The sequence below is a fragment of the Papilio machaon genome, chromosome 15, assembly GCF_912999745.1.
Source record: "Papilio machaon chromosome 15, ilPapMach1.1, whole genome shotgun sequence".
NCBI classification, from domain to species: domain Eukaryota; kingdom Metazoa; phylum Arthropoda; class Insecta; order Lepidoptera; family Papilionidae; genus Papilio; species Papilio machaon.
In genome coordinates, this window is record NC_060000.1 from 4,640,875 (window position 1) to 4,663,786 (window position 22,912).

The 22,912-nt window shown below is 33.9% G+C and overlaps 1 protein-coding gene across 5 annotated transcripts in view; it reads right to left on the bottom strand.

Moving 5' to 3' along the window:
* Positions 1-22,912, bottom strand: part of LOC106712169 (rap1 GTPase-activating protein 1) — a 209,200-nt gene that overhangs the window by 113,718 nt on the left and 72,570 nt on the right. For 3 of the 5 annotated variants that reach the window (XM_045681268.1, XM_045681269.1, XM_045681273.1), the window contains exon 1: positions 12,034-12,244. The exons of the other annotated variants lie outside the window; for them this stretch is intronic. Coding sequence is in view for 1 of the 3 variants with exons in the window: in XM_045681269.1 (XP_045537225.1) it covers positions 12,034-12,122 (89 nt within the window). In the remaining 2 variants the exon portion in view is untranslated. Of the gene's footprint in view, positions 1-12,033; positions 12,245-22,912 lie in introns of those variants that run through there. 5 annotated transcript variants of the gene reach the window in all.

Consider the following 22,912-nt stretch of genomic DNA (forward strand, 5'->3'; position numbering starts at 1 on the left):
AACATCGAACACGCTTATACCTCGTGAAATCACAAAAAAACATAATGTGATTACTTCCGATTAAACTGAATCGAATTCGGGGTGACGATTTTTTTTCGTCACTACAGTCTGTGAATAGATACCGTTAGTAAAAGACATATTGTATTGAATGGAACATTTTATAGCTCTTTTTATGATAACCAAATTCTTTAAATCGATCAAAGGAATTCCAAATTACTGCAATTGCTTCCCAAAAACATAACGGCAATCAACTCTATCTAATGTCTTTTTCCGTATTATTTCTGTAATTTACTAAGGTAACGAAATGTGACCTCATAAAACTTAAGTGTGTGAATTGTTTGAGAAATTTGAACGCAACATTAGAGCACTCTAACAGTTACAAGGCATCGTATATTTAAATAATGGTCAATTTACGTCCGATCAAACAGCCAGATGAATCCGAGAGACAAGAGGTCATAGGGACGGGCATTGAGTCGAAACGGCCTGGGCACCATTGCCCCCGCTTACGCGAACAATGCTTACCATTCAGACTAAAATACCGGATAAGCCATAAAATATTCATAATTCCCTTAACAATGAAATCATACGAATCAATAGACTCGCATAAATAACTGCGTAAAAAGGCACAATGCCCGAGTTATGTAGAAGAGATTATTAGTGATTGCTTAGCCCCAAGTAATGTTAAAAACTCTGTAATTTTTTCTTATATTTTATAATTGAAATCAACTCTCAACTTTGTATATAATTATATTATGATAAAGTCTTATTGTTGCTCATTTCTCTTTATTTCTGTGTATAAAATGAATTGTGGAAATTACTTAGATATAGTAGCTCTTATTTATGTGACGTTTTCTTTATAAAAAAATTGTTAATACAATCGTGAAGTTCAAATCTATATCCAGATTACGATGAAAATACAAGTCAACATAATTGCTTTGTGATACATTCGCCTCAAAAGATACTCATAAAATAATAAACCGTAGATGATTTAAAGAACGTTAATCTCAAAGTCTCCATCTTGTAGAAATTAAGTACGCCTCAATATTTCTGTATAGGTTTTTTTACAATGTAAGATAGTACTCCGCAACGATCACTAATTTATTGAGATAAAGATCTTAAAAATCTTCAAGACACTATCGCGAATGTATTGGCGGTTTCATTTTATGGGAGTACTTTATTTTTGTCTTCTCATTGCTATTAATTTTATCCTACGTCAGTCATCGGCAGTATCGTAAAAATAATCTGTAATGTAGCACATAAAAAGCGTATTTGTTGCTTAACAAAAGTCGAGTAATGATGTAATGTAAGCCGGGCTTTATATTTGGATGGATACGAAATGAACTCTACAAAAAATATCTTAATTCGTTTCTTAGAAGTTTAGTGTATTAATTTGTTTACATTGTAAGAACTAAACATGATGTAAAATATTGTAGAGTTCATACATAATAAATCGTATAAATCACAGTTGTGAAAATTGTCCTCTTCTATTTATTACTAAACTAGTAACAAAGGGATATAGAGTTAATCTTATGATGCGTTTTCTATAGTAAAAGAAAAAGACGTAAGTTAACCACATTTGATGTTAGTGCTATGCACAAATCAATTTGTGACAACCCTAAGTTTAACGAGTGTCAAACAAAGGGCGCATTGAGTGAACCGTACGGATCCCTTCACATAACAAAATAAACTTCATCGTAAATCCTACCCCTGATGCCGATTTTACTGCTAGACCAATAAATAAAGTCATTCGATTGCGGCGTACGTCGTGCAGAAATAACAAAAAAAAACTGTGTGTGGAATTCAATAATAGCTATATTACTTTCAACGGCAGCGCGTGCGCAGAGTAATATTTATTGCCTCGTATTTCTTGTAACTAGAGATGGAATTCGGACAATTGATCTACTCTGTGGAACTGAGCAAACGTTTATCGAGTGCGGTGATTGGGTCGCTTATTGACAGATGGCGAGCATAATAGGCTACGTCATTGTTAAGCACGGATATGGAACGCATTTTGGGGGGCATTTTTGCGTATTCATTCCGCTCAATCGATATTTAGTTATATTTCATAACGTAATATCGTTATTATATTAGTTACAAAGGTGGTGATTACTCACGTGGTATGCGTGAATGATCACTTACTTAACAACTGCAAGATTTTTTTTAACAGCCATGTTAAACTAGGTGATGCATCACAATGATTCACGTAAGTTAATTACGACAGTGACATTGGATGAATTGACAATTTTTTTTCTTAAATATATTATTACACACAAAGTTTATATTTTACAAATTCGTAATGTCTAAAAGCGCAGAAGAAATGTATTCAACAGCGAACTATGAAACAGTAATCTTAATAGTGTTATAGATGCAAATGTTTATATGGATGGATACATGAAAAAATGAAAATGAAAATGAAAATCTTTATTATTGCACACTAAGTTAACCATATTCAATGTTGCCTTGGCTCCTTAACTAGTGAAAACTGTATTTAAGGAGCAAAGGACTTCCCTTATGTGAAATTACATCGTTCTTAGTGAACATGTGGATGTTTGTTTGTTTGAAGGTATCTCCAGAACGACCGCATGGATCTCGTTAAAATTTGACATAGAGGTAGAGCATTAGTCTGGGCGAACACATAGGCTACTTACTACTGTTTTTTTTTTAATTCGGCGCGGACGGAGTCACGGTCGACATATAGTGCTACAGCTACAACGACAGTAAATGCAAAGAGTTAATCATGATGATTATAAACGAAGTCACAGGCGTCTGCTAGTTTATTCTAACAGTGAACATGTTATAAATGATTGCAGTAGCGTCGAGAGTAAAGCGCGTTTATTGCGTGACGTCGTTTTAACACGAATAAGATGCGAAGATAATTGGTTTAATGTCTTAAATTACGTTGATTTATTACATCAAGATTACGGTGTACCCGTGAAAACGGTGTATGTTTTCTCTTTAACACATAAAAGTCCACATTCTTTAACTCTAAACATTTTTAAAAAATTAACTACTAATTACTAAATAACCACTTTGTAAAACAAATGTTTGTTGTATTAGTTTACGTTTTAAACCTGTTCTAAACAACGGCGGTATCGCAGAGTTTAGAAACATAAATGCAAACTCTTATATAGACAGGGATAAAATACAAGGGATGTCAGTTCAAGGCACGTTGTTAGGTCACAGCGATTTGTGAATTTCTAACTAATTTGCGGTTCATTTTTACTGGTGTTTAGACTTAGCATTATATGTTTTAGAAATAATTTAAATTAAATTTACAACAAAATTTGAATCGTAGAAGCGATCGTGGCAAGAAAAAGATAAAGAACGACCGAAAACGAGAAGTCACCTGTTATCATTAAAATACGGAACGGTTCACTGTCCATAGACATCTTTAATAAAAACAGAGGAGAGGATGTATGGAAAGAAGAATAATATATTTCTCGTGTAAAGTGTCAAATCTACTACCCCTTCTTATTCTTTTCTTACTGGATAGAAAAGAATTTGGCCTCCGGCACTGCACTCATTTCATGTATCTTTACAATGTAAGTTTTTTCAACACTTTTATAGATCATCGAGAAATGTGAAGTATAGTCACAATATAGATTACTGTTCATCCAGTACGGTAGCGGTATTTGAACGTATATAACAGTATTTGTGACCAAGCGGTCATTAAATTCCCATCGATATCAGCGAAACGAATTGATGGAACATCTGTTCCTTACAAACGTATTGGCAAATAGAAACGTGCCATTTGTCGCTTAATACCTTTATAAATACAGTTACTTAGTCAACAATTATACATCTATTTATTCAAGATATTAATTAAAACATACGAATCATTTCAGCGTAGAAATTCCAACGAAAGTGCAATTAAATACAAAAAGTCGTGCGTTGAACAAATTTGACCTAATTAAAGTGCAAGGAAAAGTTGTTTATATTAAAAAACTGCAGTCAAACTGAGGTAAATTGTATATGTTACTAGCTGTGTCGCCCGCAACTCAAAAAAACTTAATCGCATTCATAATATTAGTAAGATGAAAGAAATATCAGGAATTTTTATACTTAACAATTATTATTATTTGCTTTCAGGGTAAAATTCCATTTATGGTGTATTCTATTTAAGTAGCATTTTCTTAAAAGATCCATTTCTCCTTCAGTCCTTCGGAGGATTCTACTATAACCACTATAGATTAGATTTTCCTTTATAAGGAATGTGAAATGTGTTATTTTTTTAATGACCAAATAAAACAAACAAGATAAAAGCGTAATACCAAACCAATATTATTGACATTCCATAAAAGCTAACTAAAGTATCAACATAAAGAAATATCATTACAGAGATGATTGTTTCGTTTGATCTCATATCACTCGCGATGTTTAATATCCGCAACAACGAACATTAATGGCGTCAGTGAAAGCGAAAAGGATTGCGTTTGCCAAGACTCGTATAAAATGTCGCATTAACTTTCCAAGTTTAGTTAAATTTGCACTTTCGTTCCTTTAAGAAATTCATGTTAAAATGTTTGAAAATAGTGAGGGAAAAGCGAGAATGCATGTGTTATGTACCCTGATTGATGCCTCGAGTTAGTTATGAATATAAATTTCATATTAAGTTGGTCGTAAGGAATGACCTCCAACATTCCTTAGGTATGTGACAAGAGCTTTCTTGTGTAAGCAATACGGTCGATATCAGTGTAAATTGATCGCGAACAAATGAGACGAGAGCACTTGGAGAGGTAAATATGCCCGTGGGCGAGGACACTACGTGATTCATTACGGACAGACGTCCCACTCTCGAATTTCAACGCGGACAATAAGGATCGTGAGTTATGGAGATGGCAAAGGATCTCTGATCCAGTGTAGGTCAAATGAAATGTACAATAGATGGCCCTAAGAGGTTTTATAGTCGATATTATAAAATATTTTTGTACTTTCTCAATTCTGAAGAAATGTTTTTTCTTTTGGCTGTTGATCGTACAGTACAGTAACAAAATTCAATATGTAGTCAATGCGAATTGTGCATTTCTAATTGTACCTAATCCTAAGTAATAGAGACAGAAATAATTAGGTCTATGATTTCCATAATAATTCGCAAGAAACAGCCATTTTACAGCGTTGTTACCTTCAAAGGTGTGGTCTTTTCCCGTTCGGCATGATTACGAAAGTAATGTACGTTGTCTGTACCGAATTGCAGTAATTTTTGTTTATTTCTTCAAAACTGTCCATAATAGAACTACATGAGGTGCAACAGAACCGAACGTAGAAGGGCCAATGAATAATATTTTAACACCTTGAAAGTTAAACTACAAAAAAAAGACTACGTTAATTCACTATACGTCATTTAACACTCTCCTTTAGAAAATGTCCATTCCATCTCGACGAGTCAACAACAATTGAGTCATTACTCTGACTTTTTTTAATTCTAAAACAAATTACAATTGGCGGGAAAGAAATTTCATTTTTAGCCGACTTCAAAAAGAAGGAGGTTATCAATTCGACTGTATTTTTTTTTTTTTTTTTTTTTTTTATGTGTGTTACCGCGAAACTCGGCCCCTGGTGGTCCGATTTTGATGAAAATTATTTTAATCGAAAGGAAGTGCTTGCAGGTGGGTCCCATTTTTTTGTTTTTTTTTTTAAATAACTAGAAGACTAGTAGATTTTGAATATAGCTTCAAAATTTGTTGCGGAAATTAGGGACATTTTTGCTTTCAGCGCTTACGTAGGCTAAACTATAGGACCTACATAAAAATGATGTATGGCGAATTGTAGCTCTTTAAATGTGCTAAATAAAAGTCCGCGATAGCATTTATCTATCTTTTATAGTTTTCTCACAATAACCATTTTTTTCTTTAGAAACATTAATTAAATTCATGCCCTATTTCCGACGCTATTATTCAAGTTCAGTATTAACCCTTATGTAAATAAATATGTTCATTATCAAGAGAATTTAATGTAGATTATATTTGCAATTGAAACTATATCATTCTGTCTAATAGTTTAGGAGATATCGTAAGAATAAAATTACGCGGAAACGTAAAATGCTACATCGCGTTACAATGAATAGCACAAATTTGCTTTCTGGGCTTACGTAGGTCAAACTATATGACCTACATTAAAATGATGTATCGAGTAATTATAGATCCTTAAATTTGCTAAATAAAAGTCTCAGGTGGCATATATCTATCATCTATGGATGTCTCACAAAAACCATGTTATTATGAACAAACTTCGATTAAATTGCACACGAAAACAGCGTCGTAAGCTTACGGCGCTATTATATTATATTCGATATGAATCCTTATCCAAATAAATATGTTTGATGGCTAGAGTATTAAATGCAGATTACATTAGTCTTTAAACTATGTAATTCTGATCAATAGTTTGGAAGATATTAAATTATTAAAAACTACGCGCATTCGAAAAATGCTACTGCGGCGCGCGGCTGGACAAAATTAAAGGCACGCTACGATGTATTAGTTTGTTAATTTTCAATTTGTATACCGATTTTGATAATTATTTCATTGTTTAAAGGATAAGTGGTTATCTGGTGTATTCTAAATTAGTTTTTGAATTGAAGTACACACATATTAAATAGGAAAGTCCTTTTCTTTATTTGTCTTATTTATGTCCTTATACGTATTAAGGAAATTTGTAATTAAACTTCAAATTCACTAAAAATTGAGAAATAAAACAAACATTTTAAGAAAAAAAAATAGCCGACTTCAAAACAAAAAAAGCTATCTCAAACAAAATGCGCTCAAAAGTAACTTAAAAAAAAACAATTTCAAACAAAATGCACTCAAAAGTAACGTAAAAAAACAATTTCAAACAAAATGCACTCAAAAGTAACGTAAAAAAACAATTTCAAACAAAATTCACTCAAAAGTAACATAAAAAAACAATTTCAAACAAAGTGCATTCAAAAGTACCATAAAAAACAATCTCAAACAAAATACACTAAAAAGAAACAAAATAATGTCATGAAAACTTCTTTCTTTCTTTCTTCTCTCTTTCAAAAACCCTCTAAACTCTAAAGAAAGTTCTCTTCTTTCTTGTAACATGTCTATATTGTATAATTATTGTTATTTTGGAGTCGGTTTCGGCCTAAGTAGGGACATAAACGTAAGTATGTCTAATACATCTCAAATATAAAATGTCACCTATTTACTTCGGCCGACACCGACTGCGAAATAACAATAATTATACAATATAGACATGTTACAAGAAAGAAGAGAACTTTCTTTAGAGTTTAGAGGGTTTTTGAAAGAGAGAAGAAAGAAAGAAAGAAGTTTTCATGACATTATTTTGTTTCTTTTTAGTGTATTTTGTTTGAGATTGTTTTTTATGGTACTTTTGAATGCACTTTGTTTGAAATTGTTTTTTTATGTTACTTTTGAGTGAATTTTGTTTGAAATTGTTTTTTTACGTTACTTTTGAGTGCATTTTGTTTGAAATTGTTTTTTTACGTTACTTTTGAGTGCATTTTGTTTGAAATTGTTTTTTTTTAAGTTACTTTTGAGCGCATTTTGTTTGAGATAGCTTTTTTTGTTTTGAAGTCGGCTATTTTTTTTTTAATTTGTACAAATTATAATATGCCAGTACCGTAAACAACACTGAGATGATAATTAAAAGTGAGACTTCATGAGAACTTGCTATATTCTGTTATAAGGTTAATGTTTCATACTTTGACTATTCCGCCTGCTTATTTGAGGTTAGTTTATTGAGGTTAGTGCTGTGAGACGTTCTTAAATTAATGAGCGCTTGCTCATGATTATTTCAGCTTGGTACGCACGAATTAGAATTTACTTCTGTTCGTGTGCGTTTTTCTGCTTGAATGTATGGAAGATAATGAAGTTTGATGAGCATTGAAGTGTTATAAGGTTACATGAGTTCGATGCATTTATGCAATAACAACTTGTGGTTAGGCGTCCGATATAAAATCGGTGATTTGTGGTCGACCAATATGTTTCTATATGTAAAATGTTACAATTATCTGTCAGGATGGAACTAAAAATGTATGCTTAAAGAGGTTATTCCTTTCGATATTGCGGCTGCGGGTTGACTTTTCACGTTTTTTTACTATATCCCTGTTTACATTGTATTTATTCAAGAAGGTAAGACAGTATCTAGAAATTAAGCTTCAACCAAGACCACTCGCTAATACAAAACCACTGGTATAGAATTTTTATATTCGTTTTCATATTTATTGATCTTATAGAAAATAACAAATTCTATATTCTTTTGTATCAGTATAGATACAAGTAAGTTTGGAAACGGTCTTGTCATGTAAAAGTTTATTTATAAGCTAGAAGTTGAGTAGTTGCATAGAATTCGAACTTAAAGCCATTGACTTGTTTATTAGAGCCAGTTAATCAATTGGCAACTTCTAAACAGAATGTTAACACTTTGCTAACGCGTGAAATCAATGACACGCATGACTTTAACTTTAACCAAAGTTTACACGAGATCTTTCGTGGAACTTTATAACGTTTGACCTTATTGCGGTTTTATGAGTGTTCTTCTGGGAGTTGGGAGAGTTTAGCTGCCGTACCCCGCCTTAGCCGTACCCGGAGACGTTAATTGATTTGCCTTAGTTTAATAAATATGACTATGTAGGTTTGAATTCGTTTTTGAATTAGAAAATTGACACCTTCATTGGGACAAAGTGATATAAGTGAAAGTGAAAACATTACGTACTTACAAGTTGTAGCCCGTGACTCCGTCCGCTCGGAATGAAAATAAAACTAATAAGTAGCCTATGTGTTCTTTCAGATGTTCTACATCTGTACCCAATTTCATGACGATCAGTTACGAAGATACCTTCTAAAAAAACATCCATCCGTCCATCCATCCATCTAAATTTTCGTATTTATGATATAAGTAAGATTTAAAATTTGAAATTAAATATCTTGCCTTCTGCGGCCTATATTTCGGCCTTGGTTGTACTCATGACCTACGCACGGTTATCGCAACATCTAACCACTAAGCCACAAGGCCTTCGATGACACAGTGTCTTATTCCATATAAAACTATTTATTAAAGCAATCTTTAATACATTCTATTATTTAAATTGTAAAAAGGCAGAAGGACAAAATGTTTATATCATAAAATTAGCGATTTTTCGGATGATATTTTATTTACATTACCCAATATTTTGTTGTTTTTGGTCGTACATAAGAACTCGTTTCTAAAGCGAGATTGTCATTTGAGGACACTGATTACAGAATTTCTCTAATTTAAGTAAGATAAAAATGCAGAAATGCATCTACACGATATGTAAAACATGTTGCGAATATACATGCCCTCACCATTTAGCAGTGTGAACGAACCTTTATTGACGTATGCAGTCGGACGTCGTTATGCATGCACATACATATTCAAAGATCAGTCAGTTTCCATTTCGTGTGCGTAATCGGAAACGCATCAAAATATCCACAAACTGAAGCAATCGATTTTCAACCGTATACCCGAGTATTAAATACCAAATTAATTAACCAAATGTATTTGAGGTTTATTCGTTTTCGAATTACCCCCAACGAGGAAGGCGAAACGAACAAAAAAGGGAATAAAAAGGCAATATCGTAAGTAAATGAACAGTGCAATGCGCGTTATAGTGTGTCGGCATTGCGACGACTTGTACGGAAGCAAGCGATGAATACGCATCATAACAATAACATCACTGCTCTTGCGGTCATTGGTCATTGCACTGATGATCTCATGGAGTTCCTATAATTATTTTAATCAACAATTATTAGAAGCATACTTGACTAACAAATGAAAAGAAAAAAAAGATTTTGAGGTTACATTTAAGTAAGAAAGATTTTATTAAGTTGTTACATAGTCTTACTAATATTATAAATGCGAATGTTTAGATGGATGAATGAACCGGATCGGCACAACGGATCTTGAATAAATTTCGCACAGATGTAGAACATAGTCTGGAAGAACACGTAGGCTACGTATTACGATTTATTTTAATTCATCGCGGACGGAGTCGCGGGCGACAGCTATATTATATACATAAGTCATACATGTTATGACGTAATGCTGTAAAGTTAATCTGGACAATGAAAAACTTTTTAGGACACATGAAGGCTAACAGCATTAGATTATTATTACGCATTTATAACGTAACATTCCACATGTGTCTGTTACTAAAGCAGATATTATAACGGCTACACTTCCTTAAAAAAGTAGCAATTTCAAACAAAATTTTACATTCGGAACACTTACTTATGTTTCTTAACTTTCTTTTTCTTCCTTCATTTTTTTTCTCAAATTAAAATTTAAGGTATTCTGATGTTAGGAATTGCATTAATCAGCAATTACACTACTTTATTATTTATATCAGTTTGAAGGACCGTTCAGACTGACCGAGACGAAAAACGGAGGAGATTTTTAATGCAAAACACACCGGTCTGTGTGAACGGACCCTTAGTGTGTAGTGTACTTTATTATTGCAGAATTCGACTGCCGTGACACTTGTATTTTAATATGTTGTCGTCTCTGTGACGTCAAAAAGAAGGAAAGGGATGACAATATGTACCAACACAAGTTTCACGGGATTGTAGTGCGATTTCTACTATAAGTAACATACCGCAAGTTTAAATTTTTTGTCATCTATCTATACATATAAATAAAACTGAAGTGTGTAATATCGAGAAAAAAATATATTTCGTACACGTGATGTATTTGGTTATAATGAAGAAAGTTTTTTTTTTATTTTTGTCTGTCTATCTGTGTGCATGTCTGTCCGTAAGACCGCGATGTTCGGGGTAATCTCTGGATCAATTTTGACGGGAAGTTAAGCTGATGCAAACGGGAATGTTATACGCTACTTCTTTTAGTTCTGCACAGACGAAGTCGCTGGCGATCGCTAGTCTCTAAATAAATAGTAATGACGTGTTAATGACATCTGCCGATGAGATGAGACCGTGTGGGGTACTTCATAGTAGATGACAGATGTTACTGAGCGATGTGGTTTACTGCGAACGCGCAGCCCTCGTTATAGCGTAGGGCTATCATTAATCAAAGAATATTTAAGAAATATTTTATTAATTAATTTTCATATTAGTTTTGGATATGGTATTGTGGGGGATCTTTTATTTATTTTTAAACGAAATTGTAATTTTAACTTATGAAAATTATGTAAGAAATTCATAATACGATACCAATCGCACCTGTTAAGTAAAAACTAATTCCTAGATAATTAGTTTTAAAAATACACGTTCATTTTTTATCCAATTATTTACATAATTTAGGAAGAAAAGTAATAAAAATAATTGAAACAATACGTAATTTAGCGTCTTTTCATAAAACAAAATGATACTGGCCAACAATGCAATTATACCTACTGCAATCCGATGATATTACGGAATTAGGTAAGTACCTATAACAAGTCCTTTTTTCATCATTTTAAATGTTAACTACTACGCTGAACAATATTCTTTATCTTCCAATATATAAGCAATTAAATAAATATCAAATGATCACAATAGACCTATAATTAAACAATAATAATTACATTCCAAGAACTAGAAATGGCGATAACAAATCATCGTTAGTAACAAGTTCCCGTTAGCCTATAAGTGTAACATAATATATCTAACTAGCATACGAATGCAGCCCGGCCTGTGTTCGATAACTAAATCAAATATAGTATTCAATATCTCGCGATGCAGATGTAAATGTACCGCAAATATTCCCTACCATCATTTTACCTGTCAGCCCATTCTATAACCAATGCAAGAAAGGAAACTCGGAAACTCAGATCTCATGTTATATAGCATTATGTGCATTATACATAACTTAATACATAAGTAAACTGTGCTTTACCTACATTATCGAACTAATGAAACGTAACGCAAAATGTAACATCCGTATTATGATTGCAGATAACTAAAATCGACGTATTATTTAATTGTTCCTTTCATGAATACACAAAACAATCACTGCATTAGTTTAGTAAAACAAACATTCACACATATCACATGCAACGAAAAAATGATAAAAAAGGACGGTAGCTCCACTGACCTGTTAAAGACGCTTACGATGACCATAGTAAACAATCCAGCAATACACAAAAAAATATAAATAAAAGTTTCAATCGTATAATAATCCATCAAATTAAAAATGTCTTACGAAACAACAGCCACATTATCACACAAAATTAAAAATGTCAACAATTTTAGTTTAACCGATACGCACGATACGTTACATTACGACAACAGACACATACACTACGAACGACGGCTAAAATTCAACTGACGGTTTTCTCTGATTGGCGCTCGTGCGGGTCCCCGCTGCCGCTAGACGCAATGCGTTTGCGCATACACGCGTGGCATACCGGAATTGTAGCAGTTTAAAATTCGAATAAAAAATTTAAATTTCTATTACGAATCAATAGATGACCTATAGATGACCAGGATATTTTAAAGTCATATTGACCAACTTTTATACTAATAATGTGATTTTAACATCCTAAGATATTAAGTAGGTAAAGTAAGCAATCAAAACGCATGATGTATCGTCTTTATGGACTTGATAATAACATTACCAACTATCCCTTTCCCTTCCACTTTAGGTAAAGTATTCCAACTTCGAACATCGTTTCTTGTACATTAGTCATCCATCTCTAGGGTTTCCATGTTGAATTTATAAATTCGTATACCGCCCTTTTCTGAGGTCACATTAGAAAATTTCATAATCGGATTTTTTGAGAAGTTCGTTATGCTCAATTTTACATTTTTAGTATGTACAGGTCCGAATATTATTTTATTACATTTATTACTTAAAGACGACAGTAGATGATAACTATAATCAGCTATGTCTTCATCGAATCAATTTCTAAATACGTAGGTCTATGTTATTAACATGTTAGTCAGCTAAAAATAAAACCAGCTACATCTCACACATAAATTATCATAATGTAGAATTAGGAACTTAATGTATATGGAAATTGGAGACATAATAATATATACAATAAATAAAATATCAATTTTATTTTTTTCTTCTATGAGAATAGTTGATTCTAATCTAATATTTAATTATGCAGATTATAAAAACAAAACAAAGTTCATGATCAGTCGTTGACATTACGAAGCCAAAGCGAGGTACTTCTGATTTTTTTTATATATTTTTCGTTTTGTCTAACGTGTCACTTGTGAAGTTATTTGCAACAGGGATTGGAAGTTCAAGTAAGCATCTTGTACATCATACTTATCTATCTGTAAGCTATATTTTTTACGAAATGGGACCAATCCGAAATATTAACAACGTTTGGGAACTGTTCGTCAGTCAGTCATATTGATGCGACTCGTCTCTCTACTCAACTTCGCGACGCATACAAATGCTTACGTTTGTACTAAACCTGCACCAACATTCTGCATTCAATGTACTGTTGTAGTGTTCAAACAGCTTGCAATAAATACTGCACTATTTAAAAGCAAGCGCCTGACAAAGAGTTATTACCGTAGTCATTAAGCGCATCATACTTGTTACCAAGTTACCTAAAATGCGAAACTTGTATTGCAACATGTTATATTGCTAATTTTTTTTTATAATATTGTAAATGAAAAAGTAGATGGAGATTGTGACTAGAAAACTTCGAATCGACGATAGATAAATTATTGTTGGAAGTCATATTAAGTTTTTTTTTTAAAGTCCGCGCGGACGAAATCTCAGGCAAAAGCTTCTGATAAAATATACTCGAATGTAATTATTGTAACGGCATCGATGTATGAATCATAGCAATGTGATCAAACATTTGGTAAATTACGTTATATTTTGATGCTATTCGCTCCCGACTAAAAATAAACAAATGTTAACGTGTAAATTGTTGTAGTTAATAGCAAAAATATAATATCATTGTGAAATTTATTAAATATTTCTTAAATGAATTTTAATAGCAGTCTAAAGTAGAAAAAAAACAATAACTCTATTGTCAGTTTAAAAATAAATCCATTGAATCCATTTTATTATCCATAAATTCTATCAATATTCAATATTAGTAAGTTGCTATTTTACAAACTTTTTCTATATTAAATAAGGGCAGTGTATTCAAAAAAATTTAAGAAAAAAGTAAAAATCACCATAAATTGCTTATAATCTATGCCAATCGTACATCTAATCGACACGACCACATTTAATCCGTTAAAGTGCACCCCTAGAAAAGTTTTTATCGAGATCTTACAATCTCCCAATTTAACAACCCAACGTGATTGTCGACAATTGGGGAGGGTTGTGGCGCCCCGCAGCGAGCAGATCGAGGTCATCGTACTAGTATGTTACCACCTGTACAAGAAGGAACGGATAAAAACAACAAACACTATTCTTCCTAATATGATGATAGGTAGTAAATAGGGTTGCCGTTTGAAATCGAATAAAATTAAGCGGACAGATTTAGTTTTCTTATGTATACGCACATCTATTTACAGATATCTTTTTATTAGATGGAATCTATTTAACTTATTAAATCGGTATAAATGTACCATATATTTCATACCAATACATTTTATGAACCTTTGTTCAGAAGACAGCGAAAACTTTAAAGAAAAGATTGATAAATTCAAACTAAGATGGACGTTTGAAATTTTATTGAAGTGACAAAAATAAATCTTATATGATAACTTAGGTTATATTACTAATATTATAAATGAGAATGTTTGGAATGATGGCTGGATGGATGTTTGTTATAAGGTATCGCCAGAACGGCTCAAAAGATCTGGATGTAATTTGGCATTGATATAGAACATCTTCTGGACTAGTACTACTACTAATTTACTAGCTGTCGCGCGGACGGAGTCGCGGGTGACAGCTAGTAAATTTATAATTCAACACGTATTTATGTTGCTATAACAAATTTTTAACGTAATTGCATTGTGAGGCGTCAAAATAGATTTCACCGAAATAGAATAATATTTAACGTCCTTGATTGAACTTATGTACATTGAATAAAAATAATTATAATTATTATAGAAATTATACGTTTTACTGTAACTCTTGTTGGTAAATACAAAACGTACCAATAATGTAAAGTGCTTGCCTTGATTGTATAAAACTGGGAGTAAATTACTTCAAAATGAAGGAGTCTTCAGCGAAGCGCTTCCTCTATAATTTTCCAACGTCGGAGGCTTGCTGTGGAAATAATTGGATATTGGAAATTGTTTTTAACGAGCGCGAAGCACTCCGCCGGAATGTTTCCGAACACCGCGGTCACTAGGAAATTTTATTTTCCTCCAGAACTATCTTTGTTTAAAATTCGAATATAAATAAATCAATAAAACATCAGTAATGCTTTACAATATTTACGGGAATAAGATTTATTTTGTTTCTTCAGCAATGAAAAATCACATTCCAAATATAAATTTTAAAATTACTAATAACATTATTATAATACTAGCTGTCGCCCGCGACTCCGTCCGAGCGCGGTTAAAAAAAATGAAAAATAGATGTTGGCCGATTCTCAGACCTACTGAATATGCTCACAAAATTTCATGAGAATCGGTCAAGCCGTTTCGGAGGAGTACGGTGACGAAAACTGTGACACGAGAATTTTATATATTAGATAATATTGAAATTTATAAAATAAAGATCCTGTATTGTATTGACGCCGCTGAAGACGCCATTTCGACGGAACAGTTTAAATTGTGCACGAATTAAGTCCTGCCCGAATAGTGATAAAAAATTAAATTAAATACATTAAGTGAAAGGTGTATTATAGTGTTTGCAAATTTATAGTTCATGTTCTGTAAAATTTGCGCACTTCGTAGTGTAAAACAAATAGTGTTGTGACAATGAACAATAAAGAAATAAATGAAAGATAAGTTAGAATATATTACTCTCACCAATAAGTTTAGATAAAACCTAACCTGTGTTATTTCTGTGTTTTGTTTAAATTTTGATCGATTACAGAACATAAAAAATAAGTTGAAAATAATTTACAACCTTAAAATATGAAAATATATATATTCGTAAATCACTGACATTTATTAAGTGGATAGGCTATAAGCCGTGATATTTTGTGCCTATCTGATTTTTGGCATTTTGGGCGCTGATAATTGCGGTTGGTAACGTTGGTAAGGATTCGAATCAGTAAAAGAGATAGAATGAATTGTAAGGAATAACAACAGGTACGTTTAATTCGGAACAAAGCAAAAGCTGTCATTTCTAAGCAATGACCTTTACGTTTATAGAGATTAGTACCGTAAATATTTATTTCTCATTTTTCATTCATAGCATCATAGCCAGTATAATTAAGTCAATGTAATTAACTTCAATGGGTTTTTGGGAGTTTTTTATAAAAGAGAACTTTTGGCATCTTTGCTTTTATTTATTGGATTTATTTGTTATGTTGAATTAAAAAATTAGTTGTTCATCGAATAAAACGTGTAGAATGAAATATTAGACATGTAATTATTAAATTTTCTTTGAATGTTTTATCTTGTGAACGTTAAATTAGGTTAAGTTTCTGACTAAGGCCAATTAACCAAAGTCATAGTTATTGTCTTAAGTATAAACTCAATACTGGGTCGTAGCCTACTAAATTTTTTCGAAAAAAAAAACAAATATGTGCTCTGTATTTTTAATAAAAAGATAAAATAAATACTTTACACTGCATGAGATATTTTCACATTGCGTGTTTATAGACATTATTCCGTTTCTAGATTCTTTTTTTAAAAACACTACGTTATAATAACGATTAACGTCTTAATACTTTTAGAAAATTATTAGTCAAGATCATCTCGAGTGAATTGCGCGCTAAAGTTTTCAAAACCAAGTGTCAGATAGCTGTAGTGAGGCGACGTAAGCGTTGATATGTGACATGTCTAGTGCTGCGCCGATACACCGGCACAGTGTTGATTTTTGTCTCTAACAGTTCGGCCATCCTGCATTTCCTTCGTCCTCGAAGGAGTATTGATCCTTGCTGCATCGTTTTACACGCTGTCCCAAGCGCCATGAAAAGCCAGAACACCTCCAAGAAAAAGGACCTAAAAGCAAATCAGCCCCGTAGGCAGAAAATATAGCCCCGTAGGCAAACATATAGCCCCGTAGGCAAACATACAGCCCCGTAGGCAAAACATATAGCCCCGTAGGCAAAACATATAGCCCCGTAGGCAAACATATAGCCCCGTAGGCACAACTTAGCCCCGTAGGCAAAACATATAGCCCCGTAGGCAAAACATATAGCCCCGTAGGCACAACTTAGCCCCGTAGGCAAAACATATAGCCCCGTAGGCAAAACACAGCCCGGAGGCAAACATATAGCCCCGTAGGCACAACTTAGCCCCGTAGGCACAACTTAGCCCCGTAGGCAAAACATACGCCCGGAGGCAACATATACGCCCTGAGGCTAAACATACGCCCCATAGGCAATCTTTGATTTTCTTTTATCAATCATGTGTCTGAAATAAAAGTTTTATTAATCATACGCCCCATAGGCAAAACATACGCCCGGAGGCAACATATACGCCCTGAGGCTAAACATACGCCCCATAGGCAATCTTTGATTCTCTTTTATCAATCATGTGTCTGAAATAAAAGTTTTATTAATCATACGCCCCATAGGCAATCTTTGATTTTCTCTTTTTTTTTTTTTATATCGATCATGAGTCTGAAATAAAAGTTATCATTATTATTATTTTTACTACCATGTCAAATACCTGGCATTCCGTGCACCCTGTACTCCATGACGTCTATACATCAAGACTCTCCACAGGTTCGCGGCCTCGGCCTGCTCGCGACAGGCACTTCACGAGCGTACTACTCGCGACGGGTGCTCCACAAGCGCCGTTGCTCGCGACAGGCGCTCCACAAGCGCCACTGCTAACGACAGGCACTTTACAAGCGTACTGCTCACCACACGCGTTTCACTGGTGCGCTAATTGTAAACAGGCACCGCTCAGGCGCGCTGATTGTAGACAGGCACCGCTCAGGCGCGCTGATTGTAGACAGGCACCGCTCAGGCACGCTGATTGTAGACAGGCACCGCTCAGGCGCGCTGATTGTAGACAGGCACCGCTCAGGCGCGCTGATTGTAGACAGGCACCGCTCAGGCGCGCTGATTGTAGACAGGCACCGCTCAGGCGCGCTGATTGTAGACAGGCACCGCTCAGGCGCGCTGATTGTGGACAGGCACCGCTCAGGCGCGCTGATCGTAGACAGGCACCGCTCAGGCGCGCTGATCGTAGACAGGCACCGCTCAGGCGCGCTGATTGTAGACAGGCACCGCTCAGGCGCGCTGATCGTAAACTGGCACCGCTCAGGCGCGCTGATTGTAGACAGGCACTTTCACAAACGCGCTGATCTCGACACGCGCTTCAATGGCGCGCTGCTCGCGACACGCGCTTCAATGGCGCGCTGCTCGCGACACGCGCTTCAATGGCGCGCTGCTCTCGACACGCGCTTCAATGGCGCGCTGCTCGCGACACGCGCTTCAATGGCGCGCTGCTCGCGACACGCGCTTCAATGGCGCGCTGCTCTCGACACGCGCTTCAATGGCGCGCTGCTCGCGACACGCGCTTCAATGGCGCGCTGCTCGCGACACGCGCTTCAATGGCGCGCTGCTCTCCACACGCGCTTCAATCGCGCGCTGCTCGCGACACGCGCTTCAATGGCGCGCTGCTCGCGACACGCGCTTCAATGGCGCGCTGCTCGCGATATGCGCAGGTTCGGACCCTTAGGCGGTAACTCGATCTACACGATTTCTCTTGTCATCTCAAACACCAAGTATCTTTATGGATCTATAACATTCATCACATGACCATGTAGGGCAAGCATGTCATGACATACCAAACAATAAAATCAAGTTTTAATTCAGAAGTATCCCGGTGACACACAAATTAAAATAAACTGAACTCTGCTTTACCTTACCCTCACTAATAAACTGATCTATATTCTCAATTTCAGTTGTTAGGAAAATTCTTTAAATTAATTGAAAAACCTGATCTTGTCTTATTAAACATCAACACTAAAAATATAATAAATGTTGGTTTGATCTTACCGCAGTACAAATTGAATAAGTATCCATGCCAGGACATCCGGCAGCTTATACCAATAATGGCTTGAACAATCATGCTATCTGTCATATTACATGACATGTGCCATGCCAATCCCAAGTTTGTCATAATAAAATTTTACTGAATCCTCACCTTTTGGTTTAACTTCATTGGCATGTTCTCTAGTCTTAACTACTACTACTGTTCTTAACAAATGGAAACACTTGAATTAAATTTGTCATCAACTGACATAATGAATACATGGGGTCCTTGATTCATATTTTGGCAAAGCCACTTATCTTTGCCGTGCAATTGCATTTTAACATCTTTTCATGCATATTTGTCACAACTTCAAAATTATATTCCACATAATACACCCTTGACTTGTATTTTAGTTTTTGTACCAACTCCTTTAATACCTCAATTTGACTGTCTTTTCTCTTTATTCCTCTTTGTGTGTCTTAAAATACAGAAAAGTATTTTTAATTATCCTGTTAAATTATAACATAACCTGTAGTCTTTAAAAGTACTGTCTTAAAGCCAACAGTATATTTAAATATTCTACACAAAACTTTTATCTATTAACCAAATTATAATCTTAATATTAAATGTATGATTCATATTATTTTACACACCACTTTTGTGTCTCAACATAAATCATACCTTGTTTTAAAATGAAAGGCACTTTTAATATTTTACACAAACTTTTGTGTCTTGACAAACCATAAAACCAAACCTTTAAATCAAACATTAAAATAGAAATAAACACTACAAATCTTGATTTTGTGTTCCAATGGTCTTTTCATGGTCTGTTAATAAAACAATTTTCGTAATATGACTTTATGATTGTACGATTACGGACTTTAGGAAAATGTTTTCAAGTCTTTTAGAAATCACCAAATTAAGAAATCAGTAAATAATGTTGTACAGATAATTAGAAACATGGAACAATCTCACCAAATATGAAGATTTTCACGCTGGTGTGCGTTTTAAGTTTACCATTTACTCGAAGTTCTCAATATCCTTACAAATTTACAAATCTTACTCTCCGGTAAACAATACGATTCTTTTATGCAACAAAATCACTTTGTGAGTTTGGGTAATATCCCTCTTCTGAACTTTTAGAAAATTATTAGTCAAGATCATCTCGAGTGAATTGCGCGCTAAAGTTTTCAAAACCAAGTGTCAGATAGCTGTAGTGAGGCGACGTAAGCGTTGATATGTGACATGTCTAGTGCTGCGCCGATACACCGGCACAGTGTTGATTTTTGTCTCTAACAATACTATGCGTGCAACAATGTCATTCTTAATTCGAATCAGAGGCTGATAATCTTGACACTTGCGATGTTCGATATAACTCACGAGTTTTTCACATTTGATGAGACATACCTGAAATGAAAAAGAAATTTAGTTAAAAAAATTAAATGTTGTAGTGAACATGTTTACATCGTTAGTTAAGTATTTCGCATAGCATGTATTTGATAGACGTTCTTTCTACAATAGACCTAACTTTTACTTTAAATAAAATGATTTGATTGGAGATTTTTTTTTTAATTATTAAACAGGGTACAATGCAATTACAAAAAAAGTGTCTATAATTCTGATTGTTAGAAGAGATTTGAACCAGTACTGTGGTTTTTAATTTCATGAAATGACATCTTTAGATTTTTGAAAAACAAACATTTTAAAGGCCTAGATCGCCGGGGATATGAATTCAGTGAATATCTAGAACTGTACATTAATTTAGTCAAATAAAACCAATAGCCATTGTCGACTTATTGATTCTTAGTAATAAACAACCTTAATCTAAATTATTCACATCTTCATCAGTAATGTATAAATCGAGCTTAGATGTGCATAGATATATTGTATTAGATGCCCGCGAATCCGGTTTTTGCAGATGCCGCCGCGGACTACGCACCTGATGTTCAATTGTTACATTTGCAACTAGTTTTAAATCTTGTTTCATTTCACCGAGATTCCGATGAGAACTACGACATGTTAGACATGTTAGACCTGACCTGACCGACTTTTGTTTTGCACATTTAAGTATACTTTTATATGATAATTTTTATCTTGTAAAATTCTCGGGCCACAATGTTAGTTACCATACTCCTCTGAAACGGCTTGACCTATTTTTATGAAATTTTATATACATATTCAGTAGGTCTGAAAATCGGCTACTATCTATTTTTCATGCCATTATTAAGGTTTTTTAATGCGCGCAGACGGAGTCGCAGTCGACAGCTAGTAATAAATGATTTCTTGTCAATAAAATCAAAAGTACATAGCCTAAGTGACTCGTAGTTCATTTTATGAATTCAGGTCTTTCATGCATTTAAGCACTACACTTGTGAATTTCTCAAATACAATGAATATAATAAATTAGTTAAATTTTGTTTAAAATCCACTTATATGAAAAAATGCGTTCTTCCATATAAGGGAACTATAATTTATTTCTATAGTTTAGCGTAAAGACGATATCTTAGCGAGATATAAACGGGTGATGGTCACGAACTTGTTATTTTTATGGACCACCACATAATTCTAAGACGGGCTTCAAACAGGGGTTGCTCGTATTTATCTCTTGGACACTGAATTAACACAATGGTCTTTATCCCGTGACCCAGTGCCACTGATATGCATAGATGTATTCCCACAAAAGTACAATAGATAATAAAAGGATGCTGTTATTCACACAGTTAACTCCTTATTGTAAAGTTTTCAAATTAACAAGCGCATGCTTACAGGTTGACGACTTTTCTGGGTTCCACGAAACATGTATGAAAGTAGACAAAGTTTTTAGAAGTTATAATTAGTTATTATTCAATTAAATTCTTATATTTTTGTTTATCAGTTTAAATCTAGAACCATTTTTACATATTCATACATCGGAGATGGACTTTCTTATCGTCTAATATTTAAGTATGCATTAGATATCTAAGTGACTATATCCATTTAGAAAACGAATGGTCGTAGGAAGCAATAAAAACAGTTGCAGAAATCGTTAACTAAGTTCGAAATTACTTTAATTGTAAATGTTTGTAGCACTTACCGATGGTTTCTGAGACCAATAATCAATAAAACATATCTTCAACCCTATCATTTTCTTTGACAAAACGGTGATAACATGTGTTTCAGCCGAATTTTGTATTCAGAAACACACGGCCATTATATATTGCTACAAATATCGCTTCAAATATTATACGGAATTTCGAAACATAACGCACTCATTTAAGAATAAAGCAAAGAATGGGACAAGTGTGTAAGAATGGTTACAATGGGAACAAAAAATTAAACAACAGTGTTCAAAACGACCCCTCTTTAAAATACCTTAAGATCACTGACCTCTTTTATGTTTAATACCATTGTTATAAATAGAAATTATTCATAAATTTATACTAGTACTGGTTTGATTATATTTATTTTGTTTTTTGATAATGACACAATCTTAAATCATCGCTAAATAATAATTAAACCAACTCAATGGATGTTTGCAATGTAGCTAACATTGCTTATAATGTCAACATAATGTAAACAATCTCATTGTTTTATATTATTTTCATTTAAAATCGAAGTTAACGTGTTAAAATTCAAGATGAGCAGACGTGTGAATTAAGCAGTGTAGCATTGAGTAATTAATGAGTAGTTGTAACACTGCGTGGGTGAAAGAGAATCGAACTCACGACTTTCAAGAGGCAGTACATAAGTTCTTACTTAAAGAGAAATATAATGATTAGCCAAAGCACTCTATATATTTTAAACGTAATGTCACTTGCAAAATTCATGGCGAACATATCTATTCTCAATGTGACTTGTGTTATAAAATGTTCCATCAATATATTTCACTTTACACAGAATACTTAGTTTCATTTTTTTTAAAAAACAACATCTGTTAAAATCTTACTAACATTATA